The sequence below is a fragment of the Erythranthe guttata genome, chromosome 4 (assembly GCF_056151865.1).
Source record: "Erythranthe guttata isolate IM_541 chromosome 4, IM_541, whole genome shotgun sequence".
Taxonomy (NCBI): Eukaryota; Viridiplantae; Streptophyta; class Magnoliopsida; order Lamiales; family Phrymaceae; genus Erythranthe; species Erythranthe guttata.
Genome location: NC_142536.1, coordinates 13,533,075 through 13,550,919, shown reverse-complemented (window position 1 = coordinate 13,550,919; position 17,845 = coordinate 13,533,075). Strand labels below are relative to the sequence as shown.

General features: G+C 36.4%; 2 protein-coding genes across 3 annotated transcripts; one reads left to right on the top strand and one right to left on the bottom strand.

Moving 5' to 3' along the window:
- The first annotated feature begins 148 nt into the window (after positions 1–148).
- On the top strand, positions 149–7,993 carry LOC105960726 (pentatricopeptide repeat-containing protein At2g03880, mitochondrial). The gene is made up of 4 exons (XM_088816918.1): positions 149–166; positions 3,933–7,300; positions 7,649–7,718; positions 7,845–7,993. Exon 2 carries the CDS (start codon positions 4,122–4,124, stop codon positions 7,119–7,121), a length of 3,000 nt encoding a protein of 999 aa, XP_088673044.1. The 5' UTR covers positions 149–166; positions 3,933–4,121; the 3' UTR covers positions 7,122–7,300; positions 7,649–7,718; positions 7,845–7,993.
- A 2,572-nt stretch (positions 7,994–10,565) lies between these two features.
- On the bottom strand, positions 10,566–15,086 carry LOC148771181 (RNA pseudouridine synthase 3, mitochondrial-like). 2 transcript variants are annotated; one of them, XM_088816916.1, is made up of 11 exons: positions 14,948–15,086; positions 14,700–14,794; positions 14,262–14,610; positions 13,140–13,211; positions 12,867–13,025; positions 12,587–12,634; positions 12,421–12,501; positions 12,214–12,330; positions 12,010–12,111; positions 11,765–11,923; positions 10,566–11,118 (listed from the first exon to the last, which is right to left on the bottom strand). In XM_088816916.1, the coding sequence occupies exons 3-11, from the start codon at positions 14,568–14,570 to the stop codon at positions 10,738–10,740; spliced, it is 1,428 nt and encodes a 475-aa protein (XP_088673042.1). In that variant the 5' UTR covers positions 14,571–14,610; positions 14,700–14,794; positions 14,948–15,086; the 3' UTR covers positions 10,566–10,737. The 2 variants fall into 2 exon arrangements, with proteins under 2 accessions (XP_088673042.1, XP_088673043.1); XM_088816917.1 differs by lacking the exons at positions 14,700–14,794; positions 14,948–15,086 and having other exon boundaries at positions 14,262–14,681.
- Positions 15,087–17,845: the final 2,759 nt, after the last annotated feature.

Sequence of the window (17,845 nt, the reverse complement as noted above, 5' to 3'; positions counted from 1 at the left end):
AAAAACCCGGTTGGACCCCGGTTGAACTGGTCCAATCGTGACCCAGTTGACTTTCGGTTCAATGTCCCGTCCGATTTTCGAAATATTGATCAAAATAATCAAGTTTAACTTTCTGGGAAATATAAATAATTAACAACTTAGCAAAATTGATACATAATTTCTTTTGGCAGCGACTATTTGCAATCACAAATTTACTTAGGGCAAGACCAAATTAATTTTTATTTATCAAATTAAGTATAAAAAGACTATAATAACCTTAATAAATACAAAAAAATAAAATTCTTTTATCAATTTACTTTTGCAAGACCAATTTAAAAAAGAAAAATTAATAAAAAATAGAAAGAAAAAGCAAATTGAAAAACGAGGAGGGAAGAAGGGAAGAAAAAAAAAAATCAATTGCAGCACTCGCCGCCGCCCTTCGCCGTCGCCCCGTCGCCGTCGCCGTTGAAGTCCACCACCTCCCCGTCGTCGTTGCAGTCGACAACCACTAGAACCTCCCCACCTGCAACTGTTGTTGCCCCAACCCCGCCACAACAATCACGAAACGCAAGTAAGAAAATTACTTTTTGAATTCACTTTTTTTGAGAAATAAAATGTGATAAACATGATTTTATTGTTAGAATAATGAATACAAGTCATTTTAGAACATAGTTGATGATTTTAGGGTTCGATTCTAGCACTATTGTTGAAGGAGTTGCGGTTTTACAAAAAACGACATGTACTTGTCGATGTTTTGGAAATATTTCGACATATTGGTGTCGATTTTTTCATCTAATTTCGACAGCACACAATTGTCGATTATTGGAACTTTTTTCGACATCTCAATGTCGATATTTGTACAAAATATTCGACATAAACCTAATGTCGTGTTTTGAGAGAAAATTCGACATTGCTATGTCGATTTGTTGTACAATTTTCGACACAGAGCTTATGTTGATTTTGTGTACAAATATCGACACTGTAATGTTGATAATTGACTGGTAAACTGTTTTTTTTTTTTTTTTTTTATTTATATACATGATTAATATTTTATTTATATTTTTTCAGTGGAACCGCGTATTCCCCAAACTGCTTCTGAGCGCAAGAGAAAGGCATTGGTCAATCGTAAAGTTCGACGTGGCGATTCTCAAGCTACTCGGGTCGATCCTCCGGCCAATCGTACACGTTTACCTACCGATGTTGAGCCTTCATTGTCCATACCTGAGGATCCACCGCTCACATCGACCACCGAAGTTGGTGGATCTAGTAGCCAATCGGCTGGCCCCAGAGAACCACAAATACCAGACTTGATGCCGCAGTTTGAGAATCATATCACCCGACAGATTTTGTCCGGAAAGGTACTTTTACACTTATAGACACACATATACATAAGTTATTGAAGTTATTTATTTTATTGATTGAATGTTTATTTTTATTAAAATTGTAGGAGCGCGAAATTGTGAGGGTTCATAATCACATAACAATGTTGGAGAAGTGGCGGATGGCTCCTTTAATGACTGAGGTTGTCGAGAGGTCCGGTTTGATGCCCCTTGTACGTCATTCGTACAAGGTGATAGATAGTGCATTGGTGTTGACTTTCATAGAGCGGTGGCAGCCGGCAACTTGTACGTTCCATTTACCATTTGAGGAGATGACTATCACGCTAGACGATGTCAGCAGCTTGACAGGTTTGCTAGTGGTGGGACGGCCGGTATTTATTCAACAAATTAGTAAGACGGGGTCATCGTCACAAGCAATAGTAAAACGAATTCTCGGAGTAGGGCTTAATTCGACGAATAAATGTTGGGGTCAAAATCAGAAGGCGCTTAAGTTGGAGTGGTTGTATATCGTTGTACAACGACACACATCCTCGAAGTTCGTTGTATATCGTTACTTTGTAACTGTGTTGGCAAGTATTCTTGCTCTTCTCAAACGAGGCTTTGATTTCCGTATGTTGATGCATCAGTAGGTTGTCAATATGAGCCCAAATCTTTACAAATGTGCCCATACTATTTCCCAACTCTTTCTTCATTCGTGAGTGTGCACCCTCTACCCGGTTAGAAGTGTACGTTCCAAGATGCGTATGTTTGTTTGTCCAAGCCGAGACAGTCATCTATTTGTACGGATCCAACCACGAATGAGAGACATAAGTTAAAGCATCCGGGTAGTCAACAAAATTTGTTTTCATAACATCCCATTCTTTATGAAATGACTCTTCTGTCTCTTGACCAACAAGTCTTTCCTAATCCGACTCAAAATCTTTCCACTTATCATTGTTTGTTTTGAACATCTTCTTACAATTACTAAGAATGTTCTTGCTCACGTGCCATCGACACAAAAGTTGTTGACTGGAGGGATATACGATCTCTATAGCCTTCATCAAAGCCAACTCTCGATCTGTGACTATACAATTAGGTCTAGGACAACTTTCCATGACCTTCGCCAAGCTCTTCAAGGCCCATACGTAATTGTCTATTTTTTCCGCCCGAAGGTATGCAAAGGCAATAGAGAACGTTTTATTCGTAGAAGTAATACCCGCAATCTCTAGGAATGGGAGTCCGTATATGTTGGTTTTGTATATGCAATCCATAACCAATACATACGGATAACTACATGCCAATTTAATGCATGTAAGGTGGGTCCACAAAAAGTCCATTACCTCGCCCGTCTCTTCCAAATATCTGTGATACTCGAAGTAGTTATTTTCGGACAACTTCAACATCAACAATTGCATTTGAGTTCTACCTGCATTCTCTTTGAATTGGATCTTCTGACGAGCATTGTAAACCGTCTTAATTAAAGACGCATTTGTCGGATTCTTCAACTTTAGTGATGATAAGATTGCCTTTGGTTTCACCAATGCGTTTGACAAGTCTTCTACAAGTGCCATATCTTCACTTGTTAATCTTCCAGCATATGAGTGGCCTTGAAAGTTTTCAAAATCTGAGTGGTTGTGACTACCACATTCAACTGTTAACACCCACCCAACTTCTTCATCATCCATGCCCATTTTTTGGCCCTTCAACTCAAACGGACACTCACATTTCTTTGAGCATGTTTGCCTTTTTCCCTTTCCTTAGTCGTCTTGACCGGGTACCTTTTTGCAACGATACACTCCCGCACGCTCGCATACAAGTACCACATAGGGCCTTCTACGTCTATTTTTTCCCTGGTTTAAAGACTTTACTGTCATTATCATTCCTAGTCGCATACCAACTTCGCGCACCCATGTGACTAAATTGTCCCTTGTTGCAAACTCCTCATGGGTCGTAAATTCATGTGAATAATCCAAACCTAATTCCCTACATGCATTAGCTCCACTACACGCAGTAGGTACAAAACTCTGCAAGAAAAACCGGAAATTTGGTTACACAATTGTAACAGTGAAAAATCGACACAGCAATGTCGAAATATGCTTCGAATATCGACACCACGGTGTCGAAAAATTCAATAAAAATCGACAGTAAAAGAGTGTCGATTTATGTTGAAATTTTCGACACTAGTGTGTCGATATTCAGAGCATATTTCGACCTGTACACGTCGAACTTTTTGTACGTGAAATGAGGTGCGAAAAACGAGAAAAACGATCACAAAGTACAATATTTCTTACCTCTTTGTGTTCTTCGACCTTAGAATCCTCCATATTTATGTCTTGTGTATCCATAATGTCCTTCTTTTTAAGTTTTAGTAAGATTTGAGGGTTTTGTGTGATGAGGGTTTTGGAGAATATGGAAGATTTTTTTGTGAAAAAAGGTGTGTAAAATGAGTGTGAAGAAGAAGATGTTGGGGTTTTGTTGGGGGAATGAGTTCCCTCTCGTTTTTTCCTTTTCTTTTTATTCTTTTTTTTTTTTGTTTTTTTTGGTCTTGCAATAGCAATTAGCCTAATTTGAATTAATAATATTTAAATTAATATTGGGGTTATATTTGTAATTTCCAGTCTTGATCTTAGTAAGTTTATTTGCAGAGAAGTAATACGGGTGGCGGCTGTATTTTATCTCGGACGAAGCCCAGAATGCAGAATCCCATTCTCAGAAGACACTCAAGTTGAAGTTCATCCACTCAACACACCGCCGCCTCACAATCTGCGGCGGCGGCCGCCGCGCCTGTATTTTCAGTTCAATACTCGACGGCTAGTATGAAACATGACGTCTCGTTTTCTCTTTACTGACGTAATGGGATGCGACTTTGTCTCTATGCAAATGCGCAGCCCACCCCGAATCGTCGTCGAAGGCATTCTGTCAACTTTCTGTGGAGTGCACAGAAGGTGTTCGACGTTTTACCCCACAAAGAACCATCTCTTTTATTCCCTTGGCTTCCGGTCTTCGTTTTCCACTGCTGCTCTCACAACTACGAAAGAGCCCAATTGGGGGTTTGATTCTAGAAGAAACCCAGAAAAGGTACAACCTTGGCACGAATTAAAAGAAGCACAAAGTTGTCATTTACAAGTTCCGACCGATAGGGGAACGGAAAGGAGTGGTTTGGAAAGTGTGAATGAAAAAAATAGGCTTAAATGGTATTCCAAAATGCTAAGAGATTGTGCGGCTGGAATGCGTTTGAACGAAGGTAAAACGATTCACGGATGTATCATACGAAGTGGTTCTGAGCCTGATTTGCATCTATGGGTTTCTTTGATTAATTTCTATGCCAAATGTGGGGCTTTAGATTTTTCGCGCAATGTGTTTGAGCTAATGTCAATGAAAGACGTGGTTTCATGGACCGCTCTGATATCGGGTTTTGTAGCTCAAGGGCATGGAATGGAAAGCATTGAGTTGTTTTGTCAGATGAGGAGGGAGGATGTGAGGCCGAACGAGTTCACCTTGGCTACTGTTTTGAAGGGTTGTTCGCTGTCGTTGGACTTGAATTTTGGGAAACAAATTCATGCAGAGGCTGTTAAGATTGGCGTTCTTTCCGATGTTTACATTGGTTCCTCTTTGATTGACCTTTACTCCAAGAGTGGGGAAATGGAGTACGCGGATGGTGTTTTTCGTATGATGCCAGAGAAAAATAATGTCTTGTGGAATGCTTTGCTTAATGGCTATGCGCAGGTGGGAAATGGGAAGGCAGTGTTACGATTGTTTAACGAAATGGAAGACCCGGAAATGAGGTTTAGTAATTACACATTGTCGATTGTTTTAAAGGGAATTGCCAGCTTTGGTGCATTTACAGCTGGTCAGGGAGTCCATTCAATAGCAATCAAGGTTGGGGGTGAAACTGATGATTTTGTGAGGTGTAGCCTGGTTAATATGTACTCAAAATGCGGAGTTGCCAATTATGCCCTTAAAGTGTTCAAGACGATGGAAAATCCTGATATAGTTACATGGAGTTCGATTATATGCGCACTTGATCAAGAAGGTCTGAAGGAAGAAGCAGCAAAATTGTTCCACCGAATGATGCGTTCTGGTATGAGGCCTAATGAGTTTACTCTTTCCACTCTTGTTAGTGCTGCCACTGATTTGGGTGACCTCCGTTATGGTCAAAGCGTCCATGCATGCGCTCATAAATTTGAGTTGGAGTTTGATCATTTGGTAAGCAATGCGTTAATTGCAATGTACATGAAACTTGGACCAATTTACGACGGGTATCGTATCTTCAATAAAATGGCCAATTGGGATGTGATTTCATGGAATGCCCTTTTATCTGGATTTCACGATGATGAAACTTCCGATCAAGGAACCAGGGTTTTCAAGCAGATGCTTACAGATGGTTTTACACCCAACATGTACACATTTATTAGCATTCTTAGGTCATGTTCAAGCCTCTCGAATATTGAGTTTGGGAAGCAGGTACATTCGCATATAATTAAAAATAAATTCGTACGTGATGGTTATGTTGGAACTGCTCTAATTGACATGTATGCAAAGTGCGGTTGCATGGAGGATGTGGAAGCAATTTTTAGTAGATTAAAGGAGAAAGATGTCTTCGCTTGGACAGTTATCATTTCAGGTTATTCGCAGACTAATCAAGGCGAAAAGGCTGCTCGTTTATTCAACCAGATGCGAAGAGAAGGTGTTACTCCTAACGAGTTCACTCTTGCTAGTAGTTTGAGGGGTTGCTCTGCGATTGCAAGCCTTGAGAATGGTCGACAATTGCATTCCTTGGCAATTAAGGCTGGACAATCCACCGACATGTTTGTATCAAGTGCACTGATCGACATGTACGCAAAATGTGGAGTTATTGACGATGCAGAAGCTCTGTTTAACGGCATGCAATCGAACGATACAGTTCTGTGGAACACAATCATATGCGGATATTCCCAACACGGAGAGGGTGATAAGGCTCTTAAAGCGTTTAGGCAAATGATAAACGAAGGGTTCTTACCTGATGGGGTTACTTTCCTAGGGATCCTTACTGCATGCAGCCACATGGGATTGGTCGAACAAGGAAAGAATCATTTTTACTCGATGAGTGAATCTTACGGAATCAGTCCAAGTATTGAGCACTATGCTTGTTTGGTTGATGTTCTTGGTCGAGCAGGGAAATTCGACGAGATTGAGAGACTTATCGAGAATATGGAGCTAACTCCAAACGCTTTGATTTGGGAGAATGTACTCGGTGCATGCAAAGTCCATGGAAATGTGCAATTGGGTGAAAGAGCTGCTGAGAAACTTTTCCAAATTGATCCCGAAACAGATTCGAACTATATTTTATTATCTAATATCTATGCTGGTAAAGGGAGATGGAATGATGTTTCTAAGGTTAGGAAATCGATGTCGAGTAAGGGTATCAAAAAAGAACCTGGGTGCAGTTGGGTTGAGATTGACGCTCAAATTCACGTTTTCTTGTCTCAAGATTCGTCACACTCAAGGCTACTGGATATTCATAGGAAAATGGAGGAGTTGAGGGAGAGAGTTAGTGAAGTAGGGTATATACCGAACACAAAGTATGTGCCGCATAATGTGACGGAGAAGGAAAAACGAGAGAATCTTTTTAACCACAGTGAGAGGTTGGCTTTAGGTTTTGCTCTGATAAGCAAGGTTAACGGTGGAAGAATTAGAATCTTCAAGAACCTTCGCATATGTGGAGACTGTCATGAATTTATCAAGTGTGTATCGAGCACTGTGGATCGAGAGATTGTCGTTCGTGATGCGAGCCGCTTCCACCACTTTCGCAATGGCTTTTGTTCGTGTAAAGACTACTGGTGATTTATGTTCGTGAAAATATTCAACACCTGTTAACATCATTTGCAGATATAAAATTTAGGCCAAAGCAATTGGGTCGGTTTTAGAGAATATCAGTTTTCCCTGCTTGCCAATTCGTTTTGTATATGATATAATGTATAGATTGATGCTCATGTTCACCAGCTCAAAGGCACCAGCTCCAGGTAAATAGATTTTTTTTAGTTTTATTTACAGGGCCCCTTTTTTTTTTTGAGTTTTTATACATGTTTAGCAGAGAATTAGAACTTTTCGGAGCGTAATGGGAATTTGAATTCAATAATTATGCGAGAATAAATAGTTAGCGCTGATGTCAATTTCTTGATTTCTTTAGTTCAATCAATAAATAAAACCCTGGTACATTTATTGAGCTAATTTTGCGGAATATAAGAACACAAACGACATTTTTTGTATAACCAAGAATTAGTGATATTCCAACCATATAGTTGATAATACATTGAAATACTTCAAAAAAAAATTTAATTGTTATTATTAATTTCTTTTCCTTTTAATAGGTGCCTGAGAAGTGAAGCTACAATTATTTCTAGTCACGAACCCTTTTTCCGGAAAATCCGATTCTCTTGTGTAAGTCTTACCTTTACTGACATTTTAAATTCACATGCTTAATTTCAAGATTGGAGTGAGAATCTAGGCTAGGCTCAATTTATGTTTACGTTTTGTCTGATGCGAAAACTTTCGATGTTTGCTTAGGTCTTAGCAAATGTTTGCTGTGAAGCAATGTGTAGCTCAAGTAGAAGTTCTGGGATGTATATTTATTCCCTCAAACTTGTAATGGGTTATGTAAATATCTCATCAACAATTAATATAAATTTATTCGATTGTGTTAGTTCGATTTAAAATTGGAGTCTTCAAATTTCGTGAGAATGCATAATATAGAGCAAAAATGGCAACACCAACGAAAGTTTTAGTAGGTCTGTGGATCGCCCTTTCGATATGACGCTTACATCCTTGTAAATAATTGGTTATCATGTCATTGTGGACCGGAAATTGTTCGAATACTAGTGGACCGACGTGGATATATAACGTCTGTTGTAATATCCTTGGCTTGTATTACGTACGGTTCGTTATGTGTAAATGGAATGCGGGTCGTAATAGTAATTGAGATTGTATAAAGAATGTGTGGTAAGTGTGTAAGAATCACGGGCTCTACATACAGAAAGAAAATGAATGAATAATGGACAACAATTGGATGGACCAGATTGAACATAGATTGACCAACCTAATGGATTATATTTGGATAAGAGGATGAAGATGCAGATAAAAATATAATGGTTAGACAAATTGAAAAATCTCATCCGATCATCCAATTAATGTTGTTACAATACAATTTTTTACATTCAAAAAAAAAAAAAAAAAAGCTTTTTGCTTTAGTTGTATATTAAAAAAAAAGTAAGATGAAACTTTTTTTTAGAGACTCTAAAATACTACTGTTTTTTAAGGGCATCTTCAATGGAGTCTTTAAACTCCATTGACTACTTAATATAGAAATTCTACCAAAACCAGCCAATACCAACTAGGACCCTAGTGGGTATATAAAACTAGAGACTTTGGCAATAGTTCTAAATTTCATCCTAAGGACATCTCCAATGAAGCAAGCATATCGAGTCTTCAAATTCTGTTTTGGAGACCTACATCGACACTCGGTAGAATTTTAGAATTTAAAAAAAAAATCCACAATACAGGGCTATATAATTTTGAGTCCCTAAATCATGTTACGGATTATTTCATATAGTATTTTGATTAGGGCTCAAATGTTATTCATATACGAGATTGTAGACAATTAGATGTTATTTGAACAATCTTAATTATTTTGAATACCTATTTTGATCCAAAAAATGAAAATTTCTGAAAATATATGAAATGATGAACTACAACCGATGGATATGGTTTTAATTGATCTTATCCGTTAGGTTTTTATCTAATCATCTTATCCACATCTTCATCATCTTATTCATATCTTCATCGTTTTATCCAACTATAATCCATTAGATTGGATTTTCATGCTCAATCTCGTTCATCCAATTCTTATCTATTATCTATTCATTTTTTTTTTATATAATGCTACTCCCCAATCCTTACAGAATCACCACACATTTTATATACAATCTTGTTACATATTTATCAAAAAATAAATAAAATTAACACAACAAGAAAGCGATAATTCCTCTTACGACGATGACAATCAAGGCCACGCCATCATGACGACGATGTACGTAGAATACCAAATAACATGTTGGCTCCACAAGGGAAGTGCAAAACACAACATGGAGGAACATCATCACGCCGGAATTCAGTAAGATGGGACCGAATAGGTGCGCACGACTTACTTATGAATGATTACTTTGTTGATCGTCCTTTATATGCTCCCCGTGATTTTCGAAATAGAAATCGTATGAGTCGTGAATTATTTTTACGAATTGTGAATGATATCATGCATTTTGGCTATTACTTTAAGCAAAAGCCAGCATGACGATGTTACTCCATGTTGTGTTTTGCACTTCCCCTGTGAAGCCAACATGAGAGATTGATATTCCACGTACATCGTCGTCATCATAGTGTGGGCTTGGTTGTCGTCGCCGGAAGAGGAGTTATCGCTTCCTTGTTGAGCCATATTTTTTTTATAAATATGTAATAGATTGTATATAGAATGTGTGGTGATTGTGTAAGGGTCGGGGAGTAGCAACTAGCAACACAATCACCACACATTCTATATAATGTTGTATATGTTTGTTATAGATAATCTTGGATGTCCGAGATTGAACATAAAATTTCAATCTAATTGATTATAGTTGGATAAAATGATGAAGATCTGGATAAGATGATGAAGATGGTAGTAAGATGATTAGATAAAAATTTAATGAATGAGATCAATGGAAATCATATCCAACGGTTTCAACATTTCATATCTTTTCAGAATTTTTTATTTTTTGGATCGAAATGTGTTATAAAAATAAGTACAATTGTTTAAATAAAATGTAATTGTCTCTACCCTCGTATATGAGTATAATTTGAGCCATAATCAACTACTATAATAATCGGTAACATAATTTAGAGAGCCCTCCATCGTGGAATTTTATTTTTTAGAGACTCTAAAATTCTATCGGATCTCCAAAACAGATTTTGAAGACCCGAATTTACTTATTCCATTGGAGACGCCCTAAATGAGTATCCAAAACAAAATTTGAAGACCCAGATCTACTTAAACCTTATCTTGGATAAGAAGTTAAAGAAGAGAAAAAATAAATAAGGAAAAAATAAAAGAAAAGGAGGAACAAAACTGAGCAAGTTTTAGAGAGAGATGACACCATTTTTAGAGAGAGATTCTGTTGTTTCAAATATTTAGAAACATAGGGAGTTGGTTGTTTTTTAAGCCCCTTACTATTGAATCCCTAATATGCAGCTGTATCAATATGATTGAAAAAGCTGGTCTCCATATGATTACATATACAATTCATCAATTTCATAATTAAATAAACTGCAAATGCAAAGAAGCTGATTATTCAAATTAAAGTTACAAGGAAAACAAAACAAAGCAAAAAAATGACCTATTCGTTCAGATATCCAAGTCTCGATGACCATTCGTTTATACAAGGTAAGAAGACATGAGATTCCAACTAATTTTCATGTGTTTAGGCATCGGCGCTACAAAACGGAGGACATCTGGTTTTGCACAAAGCTCAGGATCCACATTGTAGTTTCCCGGCTTTTGCTTATGGAGCTCGATAAACTTTTCGATATTCGGCAATACCATTTCTCTGCTATGCAAATGCAAAAGCGGAACTTTTGATAAGACGCTGCCTTTCTGTACGTCCAAGCCCTCGGGCCTCCGCATTTTATAAGGCTCCCCGGTTGTTGGCTCAAAATCGAGCCTAGGCATTTGCTTCCATTTGCTGTGGACAAACCAACCGTATTTGTAGTCGCCTACTATTGGAGTACCAAGAGCTTCTGCACAATGAACTCGAAGCTGCACCAAAGATAAACCAAGTCATACATATATATATATATATATATATAATGGATTCAATCATGAGTTGTTCTGCATAAATATTTGAGAGAGAAAAATCTCTCCCCAACACGATTAGCTACTCTCTCCTTTTCAAGTTTAACAGATTTTTATTTTATTTTTTTGTTTTATAGTATGTGTTTAGGGTTCCAACGATGCATTTATTACCTCTTTCTCGATTTTGCCCGGGAGAATCGCTATTCCCTCCATTACATATTCTCGATTTAGTCCAGTAAGTGCATTTTCCCTAAAATTCATGCACAGTTATTAGTTTCCTTTATACTAGTACCGAAACCTTGAACGGTAGATAATATGTAATGGAGGGAATAGCGATTTTCACAAATCTTAGCCAGCTGTGCACTGCTTTTTCAATAAGGATCTTTTAAAAATATTTCCTATTGAGAATAGATAATTTACATCCATCAATTCTAGATAATATCATGATTACGTTTTGAATACAGAGTATTCAAATAACAAGATCCGTCTTAATACGACTAGTTCTTCCTATAAAGTTGAAATTCCGATAATGCACAGTCGAAGTGTGGGACTTGGGAATATTTAATTTGGTTTTAATTGGAATGCATATAAAATCATAATTTTTACGAACCTGATGTTTACGCCTTGTAAGAGGATGCAATTCAATCCATGAGCAACCATTGATCATCGGGCCAAGCACACGATATCGAGTAATTGCCTCTTGGGAAGCTTCTAAGCCTGAATTATGGGATAGAATAACCATCTCCGTTTTTCCATCATTAAGAAGCACCTGAAATTAAAATCCTCCGATGATTCTTACAGTCACACCCAAATATTTACGAGGCTTTTTTATCGAATTAAAAAAAAAAAAAAGACCTTTGTGAGTGGGGCGCAAATTACGCCTTCTTTCTGGTTGGGCACGCCTATTACCAATGCCCAATACCTCTGATACATTGCATCGCAAGCATCACTCCATTCCTGGAACCAACCAAATATAGTTAAGAGAAAGACGCGGCCTGAAAATTAACTAGCAACTTTCTTATTGCATGTTTGGAGCTTCGACTAAAAATATTGAAGTACCTTAGAGAAGGATGCAGCCTTCCTTACGTCACTGAACAACCAATGAAGATAGGAAATGCTTTCTTTCGTTCTCCCCATTAGGAGGAGACCACTACTCTCTCTGTCAAGACGATGCACCTAAACGAACCCAAGAAGAAAAATCACAGAGGTGAGATATTTACGGAAATTAAAAGAGCAAATAAACAGCAAATGAAATATAGTACTGACCAACTTTGGGCCTTCATCATAATCATACGATAATGCTGCAGCTGCTAAGGCATCCATGCTATTGTGAACCGGCAGGTTCCCCTATTTTTACTTACGATGCATTAGCAAGTCAAAGAGGCAAGAGAGCGGAAAAAAGTATTCGATTTAAAATGTCGATAATGCTGACCTTTACTGGAAGTTTAGGAGGCTTATTTAACACTAGAATAGCCGAGTCCTGAAGATTGCAAACAATAGACAATAATTAATTACCAACACGATCAGCATCATACTTAATTGTGAGTTGACCACGTGGTTTCCTCTATAACACGGAATATGTATATATATATATATATACATATATATATATATATATATATATATATATATATATATATATATATATATATATATATATATATATATATATATATATATATATATATATATATATATATATATATACATGCCTTGTACTTCACGAGTCTCTGTAAGTACATAATTTCGTCAGCATTTGGGTGCAACGTCCCACTCGGAATAACATCAAATCTCTTTGAGACTTTATTTTCAGCAACAGATACCGGAACGTAAACCCTGTCTCCCTCCTCCATGATTTCGCTAGGTTTGATCTGCACGTAACTGTTCCAACTATAAAAACGGGTAATCTGAGTATGAAGTAAGTATTCGAATTCATAACAATAACTACCGAGTTTTATACAGCTCTCGAGTAAAAGCATTATTACCTTTCTTGTGGACATTGTTTGTCCTGTGTAGCTTTCAGACAGACCACTTGAATTAAGACATTCCATCTGAACCTGTTAAACCGAAATAAGAGTAACTTCATCTTCTTTAAATTTAAAACAATACGTATATCAACCAACTGTAGCTATAAAATAAGACAAGAGTCAAGATTAGGTTGCATAACAATACAAAAGCCGCAAGCCTTGCCCAACTCAGAACTGTCTTTATGCATTTCAAAGAATAACTATAAGTCAATACTCGTTCTTGATTTTATTACATACACAGTCTCACTACCAGAATTAAATAGTACAACTAGGGGTGAAAGTCGGATCGACCGGATCAGAATTAGCCTCGGAAATTTTCCAAAAATTTCGGAAGTACAAAATCAGTTCCAATTCCATTTCTAAAATTTTCAGAATCTAAATATTCATTCCGATTCCAAAAGGGCCGGAAAAAATCGGAAAACAAATAAGTTTTAAAATTTCAAAACTTAGTGGAAATTTTCTTAAAAATTCATAATTTTCCAAAAATAAGAATATCCGCGTCGATAAAAGTAAAAGTAATAACTACTAAATTTCAGTTCAAAAAAATAAATAAAAATAAACTACATCATAATATTCAATAAAACTAACAATAATTCAATGTCATAATTCTAAAACAAAACTTAAATCAAATTACTGCTTTAGAAAACCAAAAAAAAAAAAAACTTAAAATAAGTATTATATAATATATATTATTTATAGGTGTATTTTTTGGAAGAAAATCGGAATTTTTCGGAATTAATTTCAGAAATTAAATTGGACCGGAAATCGGAAATTCCAATTTTTTTAATATAATTCCAATTCCAATCCAAAAAAATCGGAAAAATTCGGAAATCGAAATTTCGGAATAAAAAAAGTTGTTCCAAAATCGGAACGTTTCGGATCGAGACGGACGGAATGGGTTTTAGTTATTTCAACTATCTAGAGGCATTCCATGAAATCGAGTAATCAACTACGAAAAAAGTGAAAAAGTATGAAAACAATCAAACATGGCATCTTTGATATATATACAGAGAGAGAGAGAGAGAGAGAGAGAGAGAGAGAGAGAGAGAGAGAGAGAGAGAGAGAGAGAGAGATACTGACAAGGCCTTTATTAAAATGATGCTGAATTACAGGAGGAATGACGTCATCGAAGTAATATTTGAGCCAGCTAATGGCAGTTACATGTTCGACAGAGGTTGAATGCCTTCCGGGCAAAGGGTTGCCGGGGAATGGCGGCAAAGATAGCAGCTGCTTAGGTTTTGGGCCGTCTTTCGGAACCCCCAAATGAGCTATGTTATTTGATACTCGAAGCACCGCCTTGGTGGAAGCAGGCGGCGGTGGACGGATTTTTGACCTCCGGTTATGCCAAACCGTCGAGATGGTTTTCTGATTGAGAAGCTTATTCCGCATAAAGTTTGATTTTTGAGGGATTGGGGTTAACGTTCTAAACCTGAATCCACAAATTATACAACTAATTTGAGCTGTGATTGTAAAATTAGATCAACTTTTAGCAGTCGGTAATTTAATCGAACACCTTACAGGCATTTATAGTTTACACAGTCATCGAGCAAGGGAGAAGCTTTTGCACTTGTACTCTCGCTTTCCTTCCAACAATTTGTCGTACGAAATTGTGACTGTATCAACCAATGCATTAAAATACATATACAGTAAGTACAAAAAAGAATCGATGTCTTTGGTGAAGATAGATACAAGTTTGAACAAAGCCAACCATTATATTATTAAAAGAGAGTTTATCCAAATTTTGCCAGAAAAGTTTTGGCAATCACCTGTTTGTGTTAGAAGCCAACAGCCTTGAGTGTAGTCGCTGAGAGAGAGAGAGAGAGAGAGAGAGAGAGAGAGATTTTAAGTGTGAAAGAACGATGAAAAATGAGAGAGAGAGGGAGGAGAGAGCTTTGGCTTTACTATACTTTATAATTTATTCGGTGACAAAATTTATTTAGTACTTTATAAATTTCATTTCAAAAGTGCATCATATAAAAAAAAAATCTATACCAAGTAATATTTAAACTGTATATATCATTTTTTATTCTATATTTAATATTTTCATTCATTTTTTCTTTTTTGTATTTTTTTATTTGTCTTGATATAATATTGAAAATTAATATTTTTATATTTTTTTTAATTTTCTTTATATATTCTTAACTATTATTTAAGTTGTTTTTTATCGATAAATGCAGAATATGAATCACAATATAGTCACCCATAGTTCTACGTAATCATTTATAGTCATCCAAGTCATGTATTCAACTTCATAGCACGCTCTTAATATATATATCACTTTCAACCGTAGTAACTCATAGTCACTTCGATTTTTCTAGCGTCCGATCGCTCAAAACCTACCTGAGGTCAAATACCCCCCGTAAATGACCATTCATTTTAAGTAGATTAAATCTGAACCGTTGAATGACAAAGTGATTTTGGGTTTCCTTGAAAAATGATTAAAATAATAATTTGAGCAATTACGCACATATCCTTCTCACTTAAAATTATTTATTACATTAAAATAAAATAGACTAATATGGAATAGTCTGATTTACCCCTCAATTAATTGAATGGAAAAATCGCTGCAAATAATTGCTGACAGTTGGTTGCATATGAATTCATCTATGGCGAATATATCGATTAAATCCGCAACCCCGAAATTGACCTACTTTAAAAAAAAAATATCCCCTTTTCCTTTTCCCCTTATTTTTGCTGAAATCATACCCACAAACACTCCATAACATTCGATATAAAGGAGTTTGTATCTCCTTTGAGGTTGGGTCCCAGGTTAATTGTTGAATTGTGAGTGGCGACGGACGGAGGTCTGAGCACTACCCTGGAGATGGAATCCATTGCAGGTTCACGGGGTAGAGGTGGGTGGCGGCGAATCTAAGGTTTAATTTTATTTGTAACTTAAAATAATTTGTTAAGTTTCGTTTAGTTGTCAAATGTTAATTAATATATATTGAAGTTTTCGCTATTCGTCTAATTCATCACTGTTAAATGTAATTTACATCATTTGAAAAGGTTTATCTATTACATCATTGATACACAATAAGTCAATCAACAATTTTTCTGGAGCTTCAATAACAAAACCACCACGATGATAAATAATGATGCAATTATAATCCATGAAATATGCAAAACTTTTTCATCTCCATCTCTTCCATCAACGCTTGTAGACCTGGTTGTTGGCAAAATTTCAGCTGCCTCTTCAATTTCATCTGGAAAATCTTGCGCATACATTCCAAGTGGTACCTCAATCGCTCGTTGTGGATGACACCAGCGAAAGAAATTGCATTCTTGACAGGAATAATACAATTTACCCTTTGTGTCTGGACTAAATTGAACCACCTTTATACATAATCTCAATTTGCACCTGCATAGAGGAGGCATTGCATACCTCAAATTAAAGTGTGCCTTGGAAGCATTGTTCCTCCTTGTCGTCGTGTTGTTAGATGAGTACGAGGACATTGCGTTTTGTTTTACAGGAATTTGTGTGTTCCCAATGAATTTGACAAAATTAGGGCAAAAAGGGAGAAATTAGAGCAAAATGAAAGGGAATGAGAGGGAGAGAAGTGCAAATCGTCCTTTTATCAGCAATAATCACCAACGGCATTATGGACAGTAACACATGCATCTGCAGGAATCAACAGCGGCATTATAGTAAATCATCCTTTTAAATTTTGAGTCATTATTTATTTTTTGATGCATAAAACAGATAAAACAGAACAAGTGGCCAATATTAAAAAAAAAAAATTGGGTTAAACCCAATCCAGCTACAAATATTGGGCCTGAAAAAGCCCACGAGTTAAAAAATCTACCAAAAGAATTTACATGAAGACAATTATCCCCGACCATTACACATTTGATTACAAAGTCATCGTAGTATTATATAAATCAAAAGCTTCATCAGTATCACCGCGACAATCATCGACGTTGACTAGGAATTCGGTAACATAATCCATGCTCTGATGTTTATTTCTCTGATGTTTATTTCGGGTCAGAGATCTTCTTACTAATGCTGGCTCTCCCTATAACGAAACGAAATTCAGTTTACATTCATTCTGAAATATATATTCTGAACAAATTAAATGTATGGTTAAACTTTAAGGTATATATTTTGTTTGCTCACATTACTGATTGGTGTATTGAATTTGTTTCCATTCATCATTATCAAGCACACGTACAATCCACAATCATACATGTATGTATGAATTTATTAGAATGACATTGAATATCACAAACGTCTAGGAGAAAAGTGAGATTTAACTTACCCATTTGGTTGGAGGGGTACCCAGTCGGCATTTTCGTAGATGAGGTTATTTAAATTAAATCTTCGTTTACACTCCTTATAATCCCATTTGAGCAGCACAAGCTCCAGTCTTTTGAGCTGCATTATTTAATACACAATTAATTATACTATATTTGTATTCATCATAATAATACCGCAGACAGTGTTTTGTGGTTAGTACTTATTACCAATCTGGTGACAATCTGCCTCTGAAGATCGCAGGTGGGTTGAGAATCACAAATCAACACCGTATTAGTGGTAATATCTAATATCACACAAAACCAGTGTTGTCGGTGGTCATTAATTGGGATGTATATCTCCTTTACAATTGACATTGAACCAGCATAACCTTGAATTAATTTAAGTTTAAAAAAGTGGCGAATTATGT